This window comes from Lynx canadensis, chromosome C1 (genome assembly GCF_007474595.2).
Source record: "Lynx canadensis isolate LIC74 chromosome C1, mLynCan4.pri.v2, whole genome shotgun sequence".
NCBI classification, from domain to species: Eukaryota; Metazoa; Chordata; class Mammalia; order Carnivora; family Felidae; genus Lynx; species Lynx canadensis.
This window is the reverse complement of record NC_044310.1, coordinates 79,034,008-79,048,809: the sequence shown is the minus strand read 5'-3', so window position 1 is coordinate 79,048,809 and position 14,802 is coordinate 79,034,008. Positions and strand designations below refer to the sequence as shown.

At 37.2% G+C, this 14,802-nt stretch overlaps 1 protein-coding gene across 3 annotated transcripts in view; it reads right to left on the bottom strand.

The window, feature by feature from the left end:
* FNBP1L (formin binding protein 1 like) overlaps positions 1-14,802 on the bottom strand; it is a 123,950-nt gene that overhangs the window by 28,704 nt on the left and 80,444 nt on the right. For all 3 annotated transcript variants that reach the window (XM_030326224.2, XM_030326226.2, XM_030326227.1), the window contains exons 3-6: positions 7,853-7,906; positions 6,494-6,641; positions 5,657-5,719; positions 1,097-1,201 (exon numbers count right to left, since the gene is read on the bottom strand). In XM_030326224.2, coding sequence (XP_030182084.1) covers positions 1,097-1,201; positions 5,657-5,719; positions 6,494-6,641; positions 7,853-7,906 — 370 coding nt within the window. The remainder of the gene's footprint in view (positions 1-1,096; positions 1,202-5,656; positions 5,720-6,493; positions 6,642-7,852; positions 7,907-14,802) is intronic.

The window sequence follows — 14,802 nt, the reverse complement described above, 5'->3', positions numbered from 1 at the left end:
TGATCAGACCATTATCTGGATTATTACATCCAACTGGAAGTTAACATAATTTAGGTGGGATACTGACAAATTAACAGGTATCCAAAGGAAAACAGTCATAATGAAAAGTGACTTAAAGCCATTTCCTCAGTAGAATAAAGAAATACAATGGTTCATCTAGGGACAGAGAATCTGCTATGAATATCTAAAGAGCTTTATGTAGAAAATACAGAATACTTTCCCAGTACCTCAAAGAAACTAAAACTAAACACAGCGATCAGTGGGATCAATATAAGGAAACGCTAGAGTTGGAAAAATCAAAAAAAGAACAAACTGCCTTAAGTCTGTGTATTTCCAATGACAAGGGACTTAACTATCATTAGAGGTATAAAAAGTCATTAAGAAATAGGGTAGAAAAAAATAAAACCCTCACAAGTTATACTAGAAGGACTTTAAGATAGTTGTAATCTGAATTTTATATAATTTTATGGCTTTAAGTGGTAAAGAAAATGGAATGCAGAAAATTACCCCTCTGAAATGTCCAATGTTCTAAGATAAAGAACATACAGCAAAGAAGGAAAAGCTAAGCAGCAGTAGTTAAGGGCTGATCCTTACAAATAGTTATGTTATAAAACATCTGGCCCAGAATCAGCGACGAACAGTTCGGTTTTCCAAAATGAATGAAAGAATGAATGAAACAAAAACATAAATAGCTAACTAACATCACATACTTCTGACACTTTTATCTTGTTTTGCCTTGGGTCAAGTTAGGAAAGCACACTACCCAACCCCCAGTTGCATACCCCATCAACATACCTTAGACTTCCTATTCTGTTTTGGAATAGGATAGAAACTCATTTTTTTTTTTTTAGTTTAGAAACTCATTCTCAATAGCAATTATATCTTTCCTATGCATTCTGAATGCAGTTAAGACATTACAATAAAATAAACACAATCCGACTAACATGTGATTTGAAGTACACAAATATTTGTATATTTTAGATTTAGACGTAGTGTTTCTCTTGGAGAAATCTAATACCAATACAAATATTACAATTACCCTCCACATGCAAGTAATAATATTTTTATATCAAAGTCAGTTTGGATTATTTCTTACCTTTTCAACATCTGCCTTGGTTGCGTTAGTATCATTATCCAATCTTTCATAACTCTGTTGTGCCTTTTCTGCCTCTCTACATTCTCTTTCAAATTTCTTTTTACTCTGTTTAAAAAATTAAAATATCACACTAAGAAATAAAATTTACCTCATAACTTTAAAATGTTGCCACTGTACACTGTATAGAATTACACATTAAAAGTAAATTTTTTCTAAAGTAGAAAAGAAATTTTAGTATTACAAATAATCCATGTGACTTAAATATCAGACATTATAGACTGTGAAGGAAAAAAAAATCATAGGCATGCCTGAGTTAATATTATATACTTCATCTTTTGCTAGTAAGAAAAAAAATCACATGTATTTTCTAATTATTTATTATAAGCTCATCTTCAGAGGACTTTTTGCTTTGTGTGGTGTTTTGTGTTTGGTTTTGTATGTTTATTTGGTTGTTTTTGGTGTTTGCTTGTTTTTATTTTTTGTGGTGGGATGTGGGAATGTCCCTCCAAAGTGGTTTCCTACCGTTTGTTCCAGGTGTCTCAGGAATACCATTAGCCCAGAACTCGGCCTTTAAATTTTTTTTTATTTAATACAAATTGCTACGACTTGGTAAAAGCTACTCATAATAGAGCCATGCAATATATACCATATTTCCTTTCTTGCATACTTTTTAAAGTTTTTAAATATTTATTGGGGGGGGAGGGGCAGAGAGATGGAGACACAGAATCCGAAGCAGGTTCCAGGCTCTGAGCTGTCCGAAAAAAACAAACAAAACTTTTTTTTTTTTTAATTCCTAGACTAAATTTGCTTAGTTTTCAATGTACCTTTTTACATACTTTTGTAAATATACTTTTAAGTCAACTCTAGTTTACACAGTTCTTTAAAAATCTGTCCTCGGGGCGCCTGGGTGGCTTGATTGGTTAAGCGTCTGACTTCGGCTCAGGTCACGATCTCACGGTCCGTGAGTTCAAGCCCCGCGTCGGGCTCTGTGCTGACAGCTCAGAGCCTGGAGCCTGTTTCAGATTCTGTGTCTCCCTCTCTCTCTGCCCCTCCCCTGTTCATGCTCTGTCTCTCTCTGTCTCAAAAATAAATAAGCGTTAAAAAAAAAATTTTTAAAAATCTGTCCTCAGTTAATTCAAACATATTTAGAATTCTATAAATTTTACTTTCTTGATGAGATGTCTTCCAAAGGCTTTGACCTATTGAAATTTGGGTTATTGAAATTTGGATTGGTTACACCAAAGTGGACCTACTACATAGCTGTTACCCTGCAATTTCCCTTCACCATTATCAGATTCCTTTTACCTCTGCTTTGATTTGAATCTCCTATTTCCCAATTCCACACCTTCCCCTTTCTTGGTTCATTTCCTTATTTTGCTAGAACACATTCAGCAGTAGCTTCCTAGAAGATTTGTGGGAGCTAAGTCTCCATGGCCAAAAATAACTTCACCAACACTTTTAACTGATAAAATTTGGCTGGGTATGAAACTGTTGGAAACTGTCTTCCTTCAGAAATGTAAAAGTGCTAACCACTCCACTAACTTCTAGCTTCCTGCTCCCATTCTGATTATTGATCCTTTGCATAAAACATGTTTGTTTTGGGGGTGTCTGGGTGACTCAGTCGGTTAAGTGTCCAACTCTTGTGGCTCAGATCGTGATCTCACAGTTCGTGAGTCTGAGCCTCACACTGGGCTCTGCAATGACAGTGCAGAGCCTGCTTGGGATTCTCTTTCCCCCTCTCTCTCGTTCATGCTCTCTCCCTCAAAATAAATAAACTTTAAAAAAAAAGTTTTTCTTAGAAAAGCCCACCTCTCAGTGTAGCTGAAAACAGCTGATCCTTGCCACATCTGGAGCACGGTTAAATAATCTCATCCTGTCAAAGGCACCCATTAGAAAGTCTGCTGGGGATTTTTCTGAAAGTTTTCCCTCCCTGATAAAAAGGAACAGTTAGAAAAGAAATGCCCTCTTCTTCCTGCTTCTGCATGCAACTAAATGAGGATGTGGTGCTTGGCTGCTTCATTCAACTGCTGACCATAAGGAGATAAGCCTGAGGAAAAATGTCAACGTGGTCAAGATGGCAAAGTAGACACAGAGAGGAGAAGCAGCCTTAGTGACATCACTGAGCTATGGACCAACTCTGAAACTGCTCCATTTCTGAGCCCTGTTCTTATAAATCTGCATGCTCTGTTTGTTACCTAAACCCACTAACCGATAGACCTGGCATCTTTGGTACTTTTTTTCATATTAATTTCTCACCATTCCTTCAAAATCTTCTTTGCAGGCTATTCTCTTCTGCCCTCCATCTTTAATACCAGGGTGGCCTATTTTCATTATCCTGTGGTTCATAACTGTCTTTTAAACTGTTTTCCTCAATTTTCAATACTCTGTCACTAATTTAGCTTATTTCTCCCAGTTCTTTAAATCTCCTCTCAATAATTTCAAAAATATTAATAATCTTACAATTTCATTTTCTTGATTAAACAAGATAGAGAAGAAATGGGATCCTGCACATATTTCGACAAATTCCACAGAAATTATATTTGTCTCCCTCACTAGACCACAGGCTACACAAAAATAAGGACTACGTCACTAATCACTTTTTTCACTATTCACTTTTGTACCAGGACTCAGTACATGTCAAGGATGCCTCCAATAAATACAAGTTGAGCTGAACTCACCTTTAATGGTATTGTTAATCAATGTCTTAAAGACATTACTCTCACATTTTGTTTTGATGCTTCTTTCTTGTGACCCCTATAACTTTTGCTTATTAACTGTCAATTATTCTTTTTTTTTTAAATTTTAATGTTTATTTATTTTTGAGAGAGAGAGAGAGAGAGAGAGAGAGAGAGAGAGAGAAAGACAGAGACAGACAGACAGAGGGCAAGCAGGGGAGGGGTGCAAAGAGAGGGAGACACAGAATCTGAAGCAGGCTCCAGACTCTGAGCTGTCAGCACGGAGCCCAACACAGGGCTCTAACTCACAAACCGCGAATCATGACCTGAGCTGAAGTCGGACACCCAACTGACTGAGCTACCCAGGCGCCCCTGTCAATTGTTCTAAAGGCAAGTCAGCACATAACAAAAACAATTTGTGTCAACACAAGTTTTTAAAGGGACCAATGACTCACGAGTGTAGGAGTCTGTTATTATGTGCAAATGAAAACACATACATACTCATTAGGTGGCAGATTCTAAGAATGCTAGTTAAGGTAATTTAAAATTTAATAAATGTAAACACTCCCTAAAAGTCTTGTTAAAACCAATTAGAATGAAAATGAAAACAAAAATGAAAGAGACTATTAATAGAACTAAAAATTCTCAATCAGCACTGGTGCCTAGAATCTTACATCAATGATATTCATACAGTAGAAATTTAACCTAAGCTTTGAATATGTGTTTTTTTAAAAAAAACATTTATTGAGAGAGAGAGAGAGAGAGAGAGAGAGAGAGAAACATGTGTGTGTAGGGAAGGGGCAGAGAGAGACAGAGACAGAGACAGACTCTTAAGCAGGCTCGGTGCTGTCAGCACAGAGCCTGACGCAGGGCTCAATTCCACAAACTGTGAGTTCATGACCTGAGCCAAAATCAAGAGTCGGACGCTTAACCAACTGAGCCATACAGGCACCCCTAAATATGTGGTTTTAAAACAAGAAAAAAAGGCCACAAACACATATATACACGAGGTTTTTTCATCTCAAACTTAAAAGTCCTTTTCCCAACAATTACAAACTAAACTGATTAACATAACATGAAAAACTCCTTTTAGCATAATTTTCAAGGAATACAGTGTCCATAATAAAAATACGCAAGTAAAGAGTATGCTGCTTGCGAACCTGAGGGTTCAAAAAGAATATTAATCTTGTACTACAGAACATCATTTGGCGGAGAATTTTAAGGAAAGGAGACAACAATGTTCCATGCAGACATATTGTTTTTCAAATGACTGTATGCCAGAATATCTAAGAAAAACCACATTAGCAAGTACCTTTGGAAAGTTTTTATAGTAAATAATTATTGCACTTTTATAATTTTATCTATAAATACTATCAAGTATTTTCTTTCCTATAATTTGAATGGTCTATGACCAGGAGTCCAGTACTAGGAACATTTTCATGATAGAATCACTGAACTGGAAGAAACATTTCACAAATCTAGTCCACAATCTTCAATTTTCATATTCTAAGGATGAAATCAAGAGAAATCATAAAGGTACAACTACGATCTAAGTCCTCTCAGTCTCTGTCAAATGGTCTTCTAAGATACATCACTATTAATATCCCCATTACTCCTACCCTGTTATCAATAGTTTATAGTAACTACTGCAAAGTCAAAAACTGTTTTCCTAAACATTTACAGATATCTGAAGACCACAGAGTTGGTATAAGTATAGAACCATACAGAAAAAAATAACAAAATGCACATTCTCTTTTTATACCAATGTTAAAAATGAATAAATACATAGAGAAATATTCAACTCAATAGATGTGAAGCATAGGAGAATTTAGGGCTAAACTAGTCTATAAAATTTTATGTTAAGCATGAAGACACTATAACTCACATTATCCATCTGTTTCCAGCACATATCAAGATACTGTTGAGCTTTTCGTCCTTCTTGAAGATGCTGAAGATCATAACCAAAGAAAAAAAACCAAAAAAACAAAAAACAAATAAAACAAACAAAAAATTACATTTAAATACTAAAAGTCTTTAAAAAACCCAAACGCTTTCGCTTAATTTTTTTAAGGTACTAATTATATAACTTGATATCAAGACTTAGGAAGAGATTATTAGTAGAGCAAAACTCTCAAATGCATTTTATAGGTATTATCTGAATACTGTAAGCATAACCTTTAAAACAGATATAATTTCTAGAAAAATACATATGTCTTAATTAAGGGTTGACAAATGTTTTCTATAAAGGATCAGATATATATCTTAGGTTTTGCAAGCCATGTGGTCTGTTACAAATATTCAACTTTTCTGATATAATCAAAAGCAGCCACAGGCAATGCATAAATGAATAAGTATGGGCCTGTTTCAATAAAACTTTATTTATAGTCACTGAAATTTGAATTTCATACAATTTTCACATGCCATGAAATATTCTTTTGATCTTCTTTTCAACTATCCAAAATGTACAAACCATTCTTAGCCCATGGGAACTAAGAAAAACTGGCAGTAAGCTAAATTTGGCACATGGGGTGTAGGTTATCAAATCTTGGTCTTAAATCCAAAAAGATTACAAATTAGCAAGAGTATCTTAAGATGATTTTGGCTAGAAGAAACTGAGTGAAACAGAAAACCAGCTTATACTGAACAAACATTACTTTGAAAAGCAAAGTAATTATGTGAAAATATTTCATATTATATATAACTGGATAAAAACAATAATTACCATTTTTCTTTCAGTTTTCAGATCATGAGCATATCTCATTAATTCACCATAAACTCTGTGCGCCATTTCTTCTGCTACTACTTCTCGTTGTCCTGCATAGTCATTTAACTCGTTAAGGATGTTAAAAAAGGCTATACACGAGGTAAACCTGACAAAAACATATTAAAAAATGGTGAAATTTCCTTTATTTTCTTTACAAATGTTTTTTGTGAGGTATGGATTCAGCCTGACACTTGACAAATTTTAACATACTCAACCTAACTCTTTCTTCACTACTAACTCCAAATTAACTTTGTATGAAAGAATCCCATATTAAGCTCAAGTTGTATATGTTTGTATACCTTCAAGTAGTCTTAATTTATAAATAAAGGGATATATGAGGTCAAAAAATATTAAGAATACTACCTGCAGGCTCTTTTGACATACTGGAATCTCTTAAGTAGCCAAGTGACTGGCCTGAGCTGGGGTGACTGGCCCACTTGGTTGGATTCCTAGGACTGGCAGCTGAACCTGGTGCAGAGATGATATGCTTGCTCTCGAGGACAGAACCTGCCAATCATACCACTCAAATGCATCTCCATGGCTGATCTACAGAACAATTTTGCTATCAACTCTGGACACAGCTGCTTGTATGCCTGCCCACATCCTGAATGGAAGTAAAGTGCCATTATAGTTGGCACCAAAAGAGGGGTAAGAAGGGGCAAAAATAAGGGTAAAAAATGTGTGTGGAGAGAAGGAAAGAAACAAAGAGAATTGCTGTATTAAAATGTATAGACCTACTCTGAATACACTGCCAGAATATTCTTTTGGCTGAAGGCAAATAGCTCAGATAGAACTCCATTAACACTAAACCTAAGAATCCTACCTAACAACAATTATACACAAAGCTGTTTTAAGTCTAGTCTCTTTGTTTCTGCATTTCAGAGCCATCCACATACCCCTGTTTAAGACCAAAAAGCTCATAAGTAATTCCCAAACTTTTATTCAGAGTTCCAAGATTACCCTGACAACCTCATTCCTTTTCACTATCCCTTTAAACCAACCAGCCAAACTATCTTAATACCTCTAAGAGTAAAAGCAAGAATCTAATAAGCTAACAACTACAGAATCAAGTATGGAAAAAATACGAAAGACTAAGTGACTCAAGTGAAGTCCCACGTACTTCAACTATTTCAGAAAACTGAGCCCACTGAAATATTCATTCTTATTAAAGTCGTTCCTTCTTCATAAAACTGTGATTTAATTAAAACTTTAAAAAATTATTATAAAGGGCTAAGAGCATATTTATTTTACTAAATAACACAAATATTAGTATTTTTTAAATTTTAATATGCAATAATAAACAGGTGTAGAATTTACCTTGGCTCTTCATCTTTGGAGGAACGTTTGGGACAGTACTTCTTAACCAGATTTCTACAGGAAGAAAAAAATTTTTTAACGTACAAAATATACTACTACTGAAACTGAAATATTCTCTAAGTTGCCAATTTCATGATATCAAGAATTTAATGATAAAAAACAAGACAGCAGTATAATCATCTACTACCATTAACATATTATCTCTACATTTTGTTCTGAAAATACTGGTATCTGTAAAAGGAAATGTTATTATCTGTGTTTGTATGAGTGTAATCATAATAATAAGGATGATTATGCTAGCAAATAAGCAAAGAAGAGGAGGAAGAGAAGAAACAAAGTACTCAGTGTAGGACACTGAGTCACAGCAAAAAGACATGTACTTCAAAGACATACCATCACTATTTTGTTTTGCAAATCAGATATTTTAAAATGAACTAAGATATGAAAACAAATGCTGATTCACTAATAGGATAAAAGAGCAGTTGGTCAGCATCCTCCATAATTCTACTTTTATATGAACATCATTATGGGACCCTTCACATTCTCTTTTTTTAAGGCATATTAATTACACTTATACTGCAACTTTCTTTGCCTGCATCTACGTCCATTCTAGACAGTCTCAGACTAACATGCTACCTCATCTCATCTTTGCAAACTCATAAGAAGACTAGAACATGGACTCTGAAGTAACACTATACTACCTGGGTTTGAATCCTGGCTGTTTTGTGTGGCATCTATGTGTCCTTGGATAATTCACTTGCCCAATTTCCTATCAATAGCAATAACAGTACCTACACCCCACAGGGTTATGAAAATTAAAGTGGATAATATTTGTAAAGCATTTAACACAGTGCTTTATACAGTTCTCAAAATATGGTCCATGGACAAGTAAAGCTCCACAGATTGTTTGTGACTAATCCACAAAAAGCTAAGTACACAAGTTGAGAGTAAGTTTATGTCTATTGAATCTAATAATAAAAAAATTGGTGCCTGCATGAAAAGATGTTCAACGTCGCTCCTCATCAGGGAAATACAAATCAAAACCACACTCAGATATCACCTCACGCCAGTCAGAGTGGCCAAAATGAACAAATCAGGAGACTATAGATGCTGGAGAGGATGTGGAGAAACGGGAACCCTCTTGCACTGTTGGTGGGAATGCAAATTGGTGCAGCCGCTCTGGAAAGCAGTGTGGAGGTTCCTCAGAAAATTAAAAATAGACCTACCCTATGACCCAGCAATAGCACTGCTAGGAATTTATCCAAGGGATACAGGAGTACTGATGCATAGGGGCACTTGTACCCCAATGTTCATAGCAGCACTCTCAACAATAGCCAAATTATGGAAAGAGCCTAAATGTCCATCAACTGATGAATGGATAAAGAAATTGTGGTTTATATACACAATGGAATACTACGTGGCAATGAGAAAAAATGAAATATGGCCTTTTGTAGCAACGTGGATGGAACTGGAGAGTGTGATGCTAAGTGAAATAAGCCATACAGAGAAAGACAGATACCATATGGTTTCACTCTTATGTGGATCCTGAGAAACTTAACAGAAACCCATGGGGGAGGGGAAGAAAAAAAAAAAAAAAAAAGAGGTTAGAGTGGGAGAGAGCCAAAGCATAAGAGACTGTTAAAAACTGAGAACAAACTGAGGGTTGATGGGGGGTGGGAGGGAGGGGAGGGTGGGTGATGGGTATTGAGGAGGGCACCTTTTGGGATGAGCACTGGGTGTTGTATGGAAACCAATTTGACAATAAATTTCATATGTTAAAAAAAAAAAATTGGTGCCTGTATTTTACATGTCTCTTTTTTATGACATTTTTTCTGGCATTAAATTTTTATTGGATTTTACAAAAGCAACAATACACAATGAATTGGAAACTCAAAAAGAAACTAGTTTATCAACACAAATATCATATATACTGCTTTAACCTATAGGCATTTAAAAAATAAATGGCCCTGGGGCGCCTGGGTGGCGCAGTCGGTTAAGCGTCCGACTTCAGCCAGGTCATGATCTCGCGGTCCGTGAGTTCGAGCCCCGCGTCGGGCTCTGGGCTGATGGCTCAGAGCCTGGAGCCTGTTTCCGATGCTGTGTCTCCCTCTCTCTCTGCCCCTCCCCCGTTCATGCTCTGTCTCTCTCTGTCCCAAAAATAAATAAACGTTGAAAAAAAAAAATTAAAAAAAAAAAAAATAAATGGCCCTATGGCCTTTCAAATAAATACTTCAAAAGAAGCATTGTTCTAACTATTCTCAAATCATTATCAATTCATTCCATTTAATTCAGCTTATTCATTCTATAATTATCCTCTATATGCTAGGCACTGTGCAAGTTACTGGGAACATTAGAAATGAGAGAATATCCACATTCAAGATTTACATTCCACTGAAAGGAATACAGAAGTATATACCAATAATTACAACATACAACATAATAACTGCTATGATAAAGGTATGCAAAGGATGCTATAATACAAAAGAGAAGGTCTTAACCCCCTGAAGAGTCAGGGGAGAGAACAGGCAAGACACTGAGGAGGGTTACATTTACCAAGTTAATTAAAAAACTCATAGTCACCACTGGTTGTAAAACAAGGTACAGGATAAAAGCTTCAGGCCTTACATTTATATACTTGTTTACAAAAAGTTTAATAGAGGGGCGCCTGGGTGGCGCAGTCGGTTAAGTGTCCGACTTCAGCCAGGTCACGATCTCGCGGTCCATGAGTTCGAGCCCCGCGTCGGGCTCTGGGCTGATGGCTCAGAGCCTGGAGCCTGTTTCCGATTCTGTGTCTCCCTCTCTCTCTGCCCCTCCCCCGTTCATGCTCTGTCTCTCTCTGTCCCAAAAATAAATAAACGTTGAAAAAAAAAAATTTAAAAAAAAAAAAAAAAAACAAAAAGTTTAATAGAAAGTAGGGGAAGGGGCCCCTGGATGGCTCAGTCTGACTTTGAGTGTCTGACTTTGGCTAGGGTCATGATCTCACAGTTCCTAAGTTCGAGCTCCGCATTGGGCTCTGTGCTGACAGCTCAGAGCCTGGAGCCTGCTTTGGACTCTGTGTCTCCCTCTCTCTCTGACCCTCACCCCCTCCCTCTCTCTCTCCCCCCCCCCCCGCCCTTCCTCCCTCCTGCCCTCCTCCTCTCTTTCTCTCTCTCAAAAAATAAACATTAAAAAATTAAAAAAAAAAAAAAGAAAGAAAAAGAAAGGAGGGTAAGATGGAAGAGAACAAAGATCCAGAGCTTCTCTCTTCCATAACACTCACGGCTACAAGTACATACAGTGCAACTCACTCTGGGAATGACCTGAAGACTAGCAGAACACCTCTTCTACAACTAAAGATATACAGAAAAAGCCCATCAAAAAAAGGATAGTAGGGGCAGCAACATAGTCAGGAACCAGATATCACAGGTGCAGAGGTCTTACCTAAGGAGCAAAGGGATGAAGCCCTACATAAAGTACCCTCCCTCTCTGGGGATCTGCACAAGGAAAGCAAGCCCCCATAACATCTGGCTTTGAAAATCACCAGGACTTAACTATGAGAGAGAGCCACAGGTCTACAGGAAACTGAGACTCTGCTCTTCAAAGAGCCAGTGAATATCATTCATGGGAGGCCCAGCACAGTGGCAGTAGTTTGAAACATGCCTGGACCATACGTGAAGGACATTTATGGACTAATTTTAGGAAGTATGCAGAAGAGCAGGTATCTGTAGGAAACTTCTCCAGAAATGGAAGCATTGGCAGTTGCCATCTTTCTTTCGTTCCTTCAGCCTACTTGGCCCTCTCCTGGCAGGCACCACCAGTTCTGAAACTCTTCCATCTACTTTGGTAGAACTGTTCACCCAGTCCAGTGTTCCCCTGCAGACCTACCCTATTTAACCTATCTGCTCTGGCAGGTACCCCTCCAAAGCAACTCCTGACCTGGGAAAGGCTAGGGGCCCAGGAGCCCAGCTCCACACCCCCAAGCATGCCTGCTCAGCATGTCACAGTGGGGCCTGGCAGCCAGCTATACCAGGAGCTAACTCCACCACCACCATACTCACAACAGGCCTCTCAGCCAGGAGCACTGTGGCCCAGTCAGAACATGAGGGTGCGAAGAGCCCATACAGGGACTATCCCTAGAGTGCCTGGTTCTGCTGACCAAAGGAAATTGTATTACTTTGGCCCAAAGAATACCTTCTACATAAGGCCACTTGCTTTCAAGACCAGGAGCCACAGGTGACCTATCTAATATATGGAAACCAACAGAGAGACAGACAAAACAAGGAAATAGAGGAATACGATCCAAATGAAAGAAAAGACAAAATCTCAGAAAAAGGACTAAATAGAACAGAAATAGGCAATCTACTGGATAAAGAATTCAAAATAATGGTCATAAAGATGCTCACCAGACTTGAGATAAGAATAGATGAATTCAGAATTTAAACAAGGAGTTAAGAAAATATAAAAAACAAATCTATGAGAGCTGAAAAATACAAAACATGAAGTGGAAAATACACTAGAGGAAGCAGAAGAATGAACGAGTAATCTGGAAGACAGAGTAATGGGACTCATCCATGCTGAAAAGGAATTTTTAAAGAATAGGTTAAAGGGATGCCTGGGCAACATCAAGCATACTAACATTTGCATTATAGGGGTCCCAGATAGAAAAGAGAGAGGACAAAAAAACTTATCTGAAGAATTAATAGCTGAAAATTTCCCTAACTTGGAAAATAAAACAGATAAGCATGCCAAGGAAGGAAAGAAAGCCCTAAAGGAGATGAACCCAAAGAGGTCCACAGCAAAGCACATAATAATGCAATGTCAAAAATTAAAGAGACAATCTTAAAGCAGCAAGACAAAAGCAAATATTATGTATACAGCAACAATCACCTAAGTCTATCAGCTGATTTCCAGCAGAAATTCTGCAAGCCACAAAGGAGTAGCATGACATTCCAAATGCCAAAAGGAAAAAAACCAACAACCAAGTATAGTCTACATAGCAAGGTTATCATTCAAAGTGAAGGAAAGATAGTTTCCCAGACAAGCAAAAATTAAAAAACTTTATCACCACTAAACTGACCTTAAAAAAAAGTGCTTTAGGGACTTCTTAAGGTAGAAAAGGCCATAAATAGAAGAAAGTTATGAAAAGAAAAAATTTACCAGGAAAAGCAAATATATGGTGAAAGTATTAGATCACTCATAAAACTAGTATGATGGTTAAAGACAAAAGCAGTAAAATCAATTTTGTTTACAATAATTAGTTAAGGGACACACAAAATAAAAAGATATAAAATGTACCATCAAATACATAAAACAAAAGTGCTTTAAGAATGTGTTTGAACTTGAGTGACCATCAATTTAAAATAGACTGCTATATACATAGCATGTTATATATTGAACCTCATGGTAACCACATACCTAAAACAAGTAACAGATACACAAAAAAACAAAGAGAAAAGAACCCAAGCATAACACTAAAAAAAGTCATCGGGGGCACCTGGGTGGCTCAGTCTGTTAAGCAGCTGACTTTGGCTCAGGTCATAATCTCACAGTTTGTGAGTTCAAGCCCCAGGTCAGACTCTGTGCTGACAGCTCCGAGCCTGGAGCCTGCTTCGGATTCTGTGTGTGTGTCTCTCTCTGACCCTCCCCTGCTCACACTCCGTGTGTGTGTGTGTGTGTGTGCGCGCGCGCGCGCGCGTGTGTGTGTCTCTCAAAAATAAACATTAAAAAAAAATTTTTTAAGAAGTCATCAAATCACAAGGGAGAAAAGCAAAGAAAAAAGACCTAGAAGAACTACAAAAACAACTAGAAAATCATTAACAAAATAGCAATCAGTAAATATTAATAATGATTTTAAATGTAAATGAACATTTAATGCTCCAATCAAAAAACGTAAATACTCCAATCAAAGTAACTAGGTAACTGAAAGATAAAAAAACAAGACCCATCTATATGCTGCGTACAAGGGACTCACTTCAGACCTAAAGATACATACAGACTGAAAGTAAAGGGATGGAAAAAGATATTCCAGGCAAATGTAAACAATAACAAAAGCTGAGACAGCAATACTTACATCAAACAAAACAGACTTTAAAACAAAGATGGGCGTTATTTAATGTAAAGAGATTAACCCAATAAGAGAATACAACAACTGTAAATATCTATGCACCCAACAGAGAAGCATCTAAATATATAAGCCAAATATTAACAGACATAAAGAGAGAAATTGATGGTAATACAGTAAAAGTAGGGAACTTTGACACCCACTTACATCAACAGATGACAACACAGGTATATGCGAAATCTATAAGGAAACTTTGGCTTTCAATGACACATCAGAACACATGCACCTAACAGATATATACAGAACATTCTACCCAAAAAGAACAGAATACAGTCTTTTCAAGTACAAATGGAACAGGCTCCAGGATAAATAACATTTAGACCACAAAACAAGTCTCAATAAATTTAAAAACACTGACATCACATCAAGCATCTTTTCTGACCACAACAGTATGAAACCAGAAAATCAATCACAAGAAAAAAACTGGAAAAAAACAAAAACATATGGAGGCTGAACAATATGCAAGTAAATAACCAATGGGTCAACAAATAAATTGAAGAGAAAATAATAAAATATCTTGAGACAAACAAAAATGTAAACTCGACACTGAAAATCTTTGGGACACAGCAAAGGCAGATCTCAGAGGAAAGTATAATGATACAACACTTCCTCAAGAAATAAAAAAATCTCAAACAATCTAACCTTACATCTAAAGGAACTAGGAGGGGCGCCTGGGTGGCGCAGTCGGTTAAGCGTCAGACTTCCGCCAGGTCACGATCTCGCGGTCCGTGAGTTCGAGCCCCGCGTCGGGCTCTGGGCTGATGGCTCAGAGCCTGGAGCCTGTTTCCGATTCTGTGTCTCCCTCTCTCTCTGCCCCTCCCCCGTTCATGCTCTGTCTCTCTCTGTCCCA